The following is a 7633-nucleotide window of genomic DNA, read 5'->3' on the forward strand; positions in this document are numbered from 1 at the left end:
CCGTCAAGATGGTCAAGTAAGCCTCTCCCCTGCTGCTCTGCATCGCCATGCTGCCCTGCATGCGAGCCGAATTCGTTGCCATGGACGCTGGACTGACGTGTGCTTTCTCTCTGCAGCTTCACGATCGAAGAGGTTGGTTTGCTCCCCCGCTCTCGCCTGGAGGGGTCGACTGTGGACAGCAGCACTGACACCTGACAACAACATCCAGATCCGGGCCTTGATGGACCGGCCGGCCAACATCCGGAACATGTCCGTCATTGCCCACGGTACGTCTATCCCGGTTGTCTCTGCCGCTGGTGTGGGCATTGTGGTGTTCTGACTGCAATTTCACTGTTTTTTAGTCGACCATGGAAAGTCGACCCTGACCGACTCGCTGGTCCAGCGTGCTGGTATTATTTCCGCCGCAAAGGCTGGTGAGGCCCGTTTCACCGATACGCGTCAGGATGAGCAGGAACGTGGTATCACCATCAAGTCCACGGCCATCTCCCTGTACGCCCAACTGCCCGACCCCGAAGACCTCAAGGACATTCCCCAGAAGGTCGACGGTAACGAGTTCTTGATCAACCTGATCGACTCGCCCGGTCACGTCGACTTCTCCTCCGAGGTCACTGCCGCTCTGCGTGTCACCGACGGTGCCCTCGTCGTCGTCGACTGTGTCGAGGGTGTCTGTGTCCAGACCGAGACGGTGCTGCGCCAGGCCCTGAGCGAGCGGATCAAGCCCGTCGTCGTCATCAACAAGGTCGACCGTGCCCTGCTCGAGCTGCAGGTCTCCAAGGAGGACCTGTACCAGTCCTTCTCGCGGACCATCGAGTCCGTCAATGTCATCATCGCCACCTACCTCGACAAGGTGCTTGGTGACGTCCAGGTCTATCCGGACAAGGGTACCGTCGCCTTCGGTTCCGGTCTCCACGGATGGGCCTTCACCGTCCGCCAGTTTGCCGTCAAGTACGCCAAGAAGTTTGGTGTCGACCGCAACAAGATGATGGAGCGTCTCTGGGGTGACAACTACTTCAACCCCAAGACCAAGAAGTGGACCAAGACTGGCGAGTACGAGGGCAAGCCTCTGGAGCGTGCCTTCAACCAGTTCATCTTGGACCCCATCTTCAAGATCTTCTCCGCCATCACCCACAACAAGAAGGAGGAGATTGCGACCCTGCTCGAGAAGCTGGACATCAAGCTGGTCGGTGAGGAGAAGGACCAGGAGGGCAAGCAGCTGCTCAAGACCGTCATGCGCAAGTTCTTGCCCGCCGCCGACGCCCTCATGGAGATGATGGTCCTGCACCTGCCCTCGCCTGTCACCGCCCAGAAGTACCGTGCTGAGACGCTGTACGAGGGTCCGACCGATGATGAGGCCTGCATCAGCATCCGTGACTGCAACCCGCAGGGTCCTCTCATGCTCTACGTCTCCAAGATGGTGCCGACCTCGGACAAGGGTCGTTTCTACGCCTTCGGTCGTGTCTTCTCCGGTACCGTCCGCTCCGGTCTGAAGGTCCGCATCCAGGGTCCCAACTACACCCCGGGCAAGAAGGACGACCTGTACATCAAGGCCATCCAGCGCACCATCCTCATGATGGGTCGTTTCGTCGAGCCCATCGAGGATGTCCCGGCCGGTAACATTGTCGGTCTGGTCGGTGTCGACCAGTTCCTGCTCAAGTCGGGTACTCTCACCACCTCCGAGACGGCCCACAACCTGAAGGTCATGAAGTTCTCTGTCTCGCCGGTCGTGCAGCGTTCCGTCGAGGTCAAGAACGCCAACGACCTGCCCAAGCTGGTCGAAGGTCTCAGGCGTCTGGCCAAGTCCGACCCTTGCGTCCTGACCTTCATCTCCGAGTCCGGTGAGCACGTCGTCGCCGGTGCCGGTGAACTGCACCTGGAGATCTGTCTGAAGGACCTCGAGGAGGACCACGCCGGTGTGCCGCTGCGTGTCTCCGACCCCGTCGTGCAGTACCGTGAGACTGTTGGCGCCGAGTCCAGCATGACCGCCTTGTCCAAGTCGCCCAACAAGCACAACCGTCTGTACGTTGTGGCCCAGCCTCTGGATGAGGAGGTCTGCCGGGCCATCGAGTCGGGCAAGATCAACCCGCGTGACGATTTCAAGGTCCGGGCCCGTCTCATGGCCGACGAGTACGGCTGGGATGTCACCGACGCCCGGAAGATCTGGGCTTTCGGTCCCGACACCACCGGTCCCAACCTGATTGTCGACCAGACCAAGGCCGTCCAGTACCTCAACGAAGTCAAGGACTCCATCGTGTCTGGTTTCCAGTGGGCGACCCGCGAAGGTCCGATTGCGGAAGAGCAGATGCGCGCGATCCGCTTCAACATCATGGATGTGACCCTGCACGCGGATGCCATCCACCGTGGTGGTGGTCAGATCATCCCCACGGCGCGTCGTGTGCTGTACGCCGCCACCCTGCTGGCCGAGCCCAGCATCATGGAGCCCATCTTCAACGTCGAGATCACGGTGCCCGAGCAGGCCATGGGTGGTATCTACGGTGTGCTCACCCGCCGTCGTGGTCACGTCTACACCGAGGAGCAGAGACCGGGTACGCCACTGTTCACCGTCAAGGCCTACATGCCCGTCAACGAATCGTTCGGTTTCACCGGCGATCTGCGTGCCGCCACCGGTGGTCAGGCCTTCCCTCAGTCTGTCTTCGACCACTGGGCCATCCTGCCTGGTGGCTCGCCTCTCGACCCGACCACGAAGCCTGGTCAGATCGTTGCGGAGACCCGGAAGCGCAAGGGTCTCAAGGAGCAGGTTCCGGGCTACGAGAACGTAAGTACTTGTGTTTATTTATATTTCTTTATATATATATTCCGGATGATACTGACGGCGCCTATAGTACTACGACAAGCTGTAAAAGCATTGCGAGTCGGGCAGATCTCGCCTTGACGATATCTGGAAGCCAATTGTTACGAGTATGACGACCCACGCAGAAAAGCAAAGGCCGCGAAGCAGCTTTTTTCTTTTTAGCGAGGCCGATGATGATGATACCAATGCTGAACCCATACCCAAAATGAAATAAGGAAAAAAAAATCAAACGAAGAAGGAAAAAAAAAGAATCTTGAGTGAAGGGTATACAGTTAGGCGAGTCACAGCACGTCAATGGGGATTGGCGCCCGTTTCTTGCATGTAGATGCAGTGCGGTCAGATGCAGCCCGGAAATCGATACCTAGAAGGGAGTAGAATAAAGGCATGAACATCCTGAATTGCATTTCCCTCTTTCCTTTGTGATGTCGAATGAGTTTGTTTGCTGTTAGTTAGTTTGAACATGAAAGCAAAAAAGATACATAAATATCTATCAACTCCAGAGTACTGTAGTTTCTAAATTCTAACTAGACTGATCGTCTGATGTAATCCTGCACGTTCCGCCGCGTGGTCACGTGAGCCGATTGCTGCGATTCGCGCGTTTTGCCAGGTTGGGGATCGACTGCAGCGGCGCATCAAAGCTTTCTCCGGACCAGAAGAGGCTGTCTGCTGCTGGTCATTCATGTGCAGTCCTGGACTCTTGTGCCATGGCCTGATTCTTTCTGATGAGTGTCGTTCTGTTGGTGGGAAATTTCTCTTAGGCGACTCTCCTAACGCTCACTCCAATCGGTCAATCAATTTCTCTTTTTTTTTTCTGCTTGAATTCATTTGCTTGCGTGCTGTGCTGTGCTGAGCGCTCACTGCTGGGCAAGGCCCTGCCTCAATTTTCCTCTTCAAGCTCCAGTGACTCCGGATTGAGCTCCGGGAGTCTCGTCTCTTGTCAACATGCAGTTCACAGAGGAGCAAGCTGCGGAGGTGAAGAAGTGGGTCGTGCAGCGATTAGAAGATATGTAGGTCTGACGCTTGCTTGCTGTCCTGGAAGTGCAGCTGCTAATTCTTTTTCTCTTGAGCAGTTCTGATGCTGATTCTGACGTGCTGGCCGACTATGTTCTTGCCCTGATCCGATCCGATGCGCCTGACGAGGAGATCCGCAAGGCCTCGATCGAGAACCTGGAGGACTTTTTGAAAGAAAGTTCGTCGCACCACAAGCTACGTTATGTTATTCGCTGGTTGGTGAAAATTCAATATGTATGCTGATCTGCTTTAGATACCGTCCCGTTCGTCGACGAGCTCTTTGCCAGGTACGCTCCTAAGGCTGAACCGCCGCCGGCCCCTGCTGCAGCAGCTCCGCAGCAACAGCAGCAGCAGCAACAACAACAACAACAGCAACAGCCTCCCCCAGCTCAGTTCCAGCCTTTGGTCTCGCCGGCTGTGCAGGCTGCTGCTGCGGCCGCGGCGGCGCAACAACCTCTTGCCTTCAACGCAGCGCTGGCAACGTCGCAAGTCCCCAGTTATGTGCCACCTACCACCCAACAGGGCGCATTCGACAACGCGAATTCCCGCAAGCGCACATACCAGGAGGGCTTCCAAGGGGAGAATGATCAGGGGGACGCGCGGAACCGGTCGTTCAAGACTCCGCGCACGCGGCGTGGTGGCGGCCGAGGCAACGGCGGGCCTTCGCCGGGTCTTCCCAACGCGCAGTTCCCCCAGCCCATGCCCGGCTTTCCTGGCATGCCAGAGGGCTTTCCGGGCTTTGACCAAAACAACCCCATGGCAGCCATGCTAGCGCTGCAGAGCATGGGGTTTCCGCAGATGCCAGGCCTGCCGCTGCCGATTCCTGGGGCTGCCGGCCAGCCGCAAGCGGGCGACCAGTCTGCCAAGTCTGACCAGCCCTGTCCGTTCTATGAGACGAATGGGATCTGCTATATGGGGGCTGCGTGTCCGTACAAGCATGGACAGGATCCGGTTGTTGTTCCGCCGAAAGATGACGGTATGTGGCATTCACTGTGTTGAATCAATGTGTCTTGCTAACGGAATTCCTTTAGAATACGATCCCACGAATGCGAAGATACTTGATATCCAGACATCCCGAGGTTCTGACAGAAATCGGGGACAAGGGCGAGGCCGCGGCGACCGGGGCGGGTTTGCTGCGAGAGGACGCGGCCGAGCCGAGTTCTCGCACGTCGGCCCCAACGAGGACAAGTCGATTACGACGATTGTTGTGGAGAATATCCCGGACGATAAGCTCGACGAGCAGGTCGTGCGGGATTACTTCTCGGAATTTGGAACCGTCCTCGAAGTGTCGCTGCAGGCCAACCGGCACCTGGCGCTCGTCAAGTTCGACGACCATGCGGCTGCCAAGCGGGCGTGGTCCAGTCCCAAAGCCGTCTTCGACAACCGGTTCGTCAAGGTCTACTGGTACAAACCGCCGACCAAACCGGAGACCAACGGCGCCCAGCGGCCGGCTTCGGCGACGAAGGGAGAGCCGTTTGACCGGGAAGAGTTTGAAAGGCACCAGTCGGAGGCGCAACGATTGTATGAGGAGAAGATGCGGAAGCGCAAGGAGATGGAGGAAGCCCGGCAGGCCTTGGAGAAGCAGCGCGAAGAGCTCTTGAAAAAGCAGCAAGAGGAGAAAGCCAAGCTCATGGAGAAGCTGGGGAAGAAGGGCGCCAGCATCGAGGCTGAGACGAATGGCCAGCACGAGGAGAAGACGACGACGACGCCGCCGTCCGGGGAAGAGCATGTGAGCGAGAAGACGAAGGCGCTGCGTGCGCAGCTGGCGGCTCTGGAGGCAGAGGCCAAGAGCCTGGGCATCGACCCCAACGCGGCCACGGAGTCGCCACCGCCGTCTCGGGGCCGTGGCAGAGGATATCCCAGCTACCGCGGGAGAGGCTGGTATGCTCCTCGAGGACGGGGGTACGATCCTTCGTACCGGGGAGGATATCGCGGACGGGGGGCGTTCCGCGGACGCGGCGGTGTCTTGCGGCTGGATAACCGGCCAAAACGGGTTGCTGTGTCAGGGGTGGAGTTTGATGCGGAGAAAGACGAAGCGTTGAAGCAGTATTTGATTGTAGGATTCTCTGGTTGATTGATGGCATGAACGACCTTGATACTAATGTTGGCAGGGCATTGGCGAATACGAATCGATCGAGCCAAACCCGGAGCGGTCCGACTCGCTGATAGTCGCCTTCAAAGACCGGTACGTGGCGGAGAAGCTGGCCTACGGGCCGTCGGTGATCCCGGGGGTGGGCAAGGTGGTGTTCTCGTGGGTTGCGAATCCCCCAGCACCGCCGGCAGCCCCCAAGGATTCCTCGGAAGAGCGCAAGGAGGACGAGGATTCGGCGATGGAGCATGAGCATGAACATGTCGACGAGCCGGAGCGGCAGCCGTCGGACCCGAACAGGGGCAAGGATGCGCAGGCCCAGGCGCAGACGCATCACGAAGTCGACTATGATGTGGCAGAGGTGGATGATGCGTGGGATGTTCAATGAGCAGCAGGTCCAGACTCCAGTTTAGCTAGCATCACGGCGTTGACTGGTTGGTCTGGCTGTATTATTTATTATTATTAATTACTGAGGATGAGTTATGTACAGATATGTCATGTCGATGATCGCAGCCTATGTCTTGTTATTCATTGGTTTAATAAGTCGTGCATTGGACTGCGACTGCTACAATAGAGTCATGATATAACAGAAAGCAAGACGCTGAAGGATTGCATATACAGAAAGAGAAGAGAAGAGAAGAGAGTGGAGAGAAAAAAGAAAGAAAAAGAGTGAAGAGAGCAATTCTCCTTCAGCACAGCAGTCACTCCCGGCTTGATATCTATCCTCCAGGATAGATAGCCTCCAACTCGGCCCAGACCAGACTCGTTTCTGCGTCTGCACGCCCTCAGGACTCGTCACGAACTTGGACTGCAAATTACTACGAATGTCGCACGTCAGAGGCGCCAACTCCAAGAAAAACATCTGATTTCGTTCAAGCAACTTACTTCTGCACCATACACCCGCAGATTGATGAACGCCCCATGGCTCTCTCTGCCCGCCACCACGGCATGGACCCGCATGCGCGCCCCCTCCTTCGCTGTCCAGGCTAGGAGAGCACGCATGATCTCAAGACATGACGGGTTTGGTGCGGCCCTCTGCATGGCTCGTCAGGTCTGTATGGTAGAGGCCTGGGTCGACTGTGTTGATTGTGACGGACGGACTAGTACCAGCAGCAGCAGCAGCAGCAGCTCGCTCCGCGATCTCGCGTATGGCAAACAAACAGCTGCAGGAGCTTGGAGACTGACTGGGTACAGTACCGATCGCGCATGTCAGACAGGTTGGGATCGTCCAGGACGTCGAAAATGCGCATGGGCTTGTCGTTGTTGTCGTCGCTGCTGGTCTTGACGTTGCGCTCTTTGAACCGAGCGTAGGCATGCACGCCGGACGAGACGACTGTCAGGACGGGATCGATATCGTGCTGTTGCTGAGCACTCTGCTTCAGCACAGGCAAGAGGAGACAAGCCAGCAGAGCAGTCAGTGCTGATGACATTGACAGTGATAGAGCTCTAGAGTATGGCCTTCGAGACGCTCGATCAAACCTCTCCGTCGCAACACCCGCATTGAGAACAACCTTATCCAGCCTCTGCAACTCCCTACGACACCTGTCACCAAACGCCAGCCAACACGCTATCGAACCGGCCGTAGTCGAGCTCCCAGAGCTGCACAACACCAGCACGCTTCGTCGTGACCTCTTCGATTTCTCTCAGCCAAAGCGGCCCTTTATTTTTTTTTTGCCCCGCTCGATAGATACTCCGCACAGTGGCAATGACGCGCGCAGCGTTTA

The 7633-nt window shown here is 57.1% G+C and overlaps 3 protein-coding genes across 3 annotated transcripts; 2 read left to right on the top strand and 1 right to left on the bottom strand.

The window, feature by feature from the left end:
- Nucleotides 1-8: 8 nt before the first annotated feature.
- T310_7386 (Translation elongation factor EF-2 subunit) lies at nt 9-2858 on the top strand (the record flags this gene model as incomplete). The annotated part of the gene is made up of 5 exons (XM_013469824.1): nt 9-16; nt 117-132; nt 209-266; nt 342-2773; nt 2841-2858. The coding sequence occupies 5 exons, from the start codon at nt 9-11 to the stop codon at nt 2856-2858; spliced, it is 2532 nt and encodes an 843-aa protein (XP_013325278.1).
- An 893-nt stretch (nt 2859-3751) lies between these two features.
- On the top strand, nt 3752-6297 carry T310_7387 (CCCH zinc finger and RRM domain protein; the record flags this gene model as incomplete). The annotated part of the gene is made up of 5 exons (XM_013469825.1): nt 3752-3816; nt 3880-3998; nt 4074-4796; nt 4852-5876; nt 5932-6297. 5 exons carry the CDS (start codon nt 3752-3754, stop codon nt 6295-6297), a joined length of 2298 nt encoding a protein of 765 aa, XP_013325279.1.
- A 618-nt stretch (nt 6298-6915) lies between these two features.
- Nucleotides 6916-7339, bottom strand: T310_7388 (Short-chain dehydrogenase/reductase; the record flags this gene model as incomplete). Its single annotated transcript, XM_013469826.1, has 2 exons — nt 6916-7009; nt 7071-7339. The coding sequence occupies 2 exons, from the start codon at nt 7337-7339 to the stop codon at nt 6916-6918; spliced, it is 363 nt and encodes a 120-aa protein (XP_013325280.1).
- Nucleotides 7340-7633: the final 294 nt, after the last annotated feature.

Source organism: Rasamsonia emersonii (genome assembly GCF_000968595.1).
Source record: "Rasamsonia emersonii CBS 393.64 chromosome Unknown ctg1118621760535, whole genome shotgun sequence".
NCBI classification, from domain to species: Eukaryota; Fungi; Ascomycota; class Eurotiomycetes; order Eurotiales; family Trichocomaceae; genus Rasamsonia; species Rasamsonia emersonii.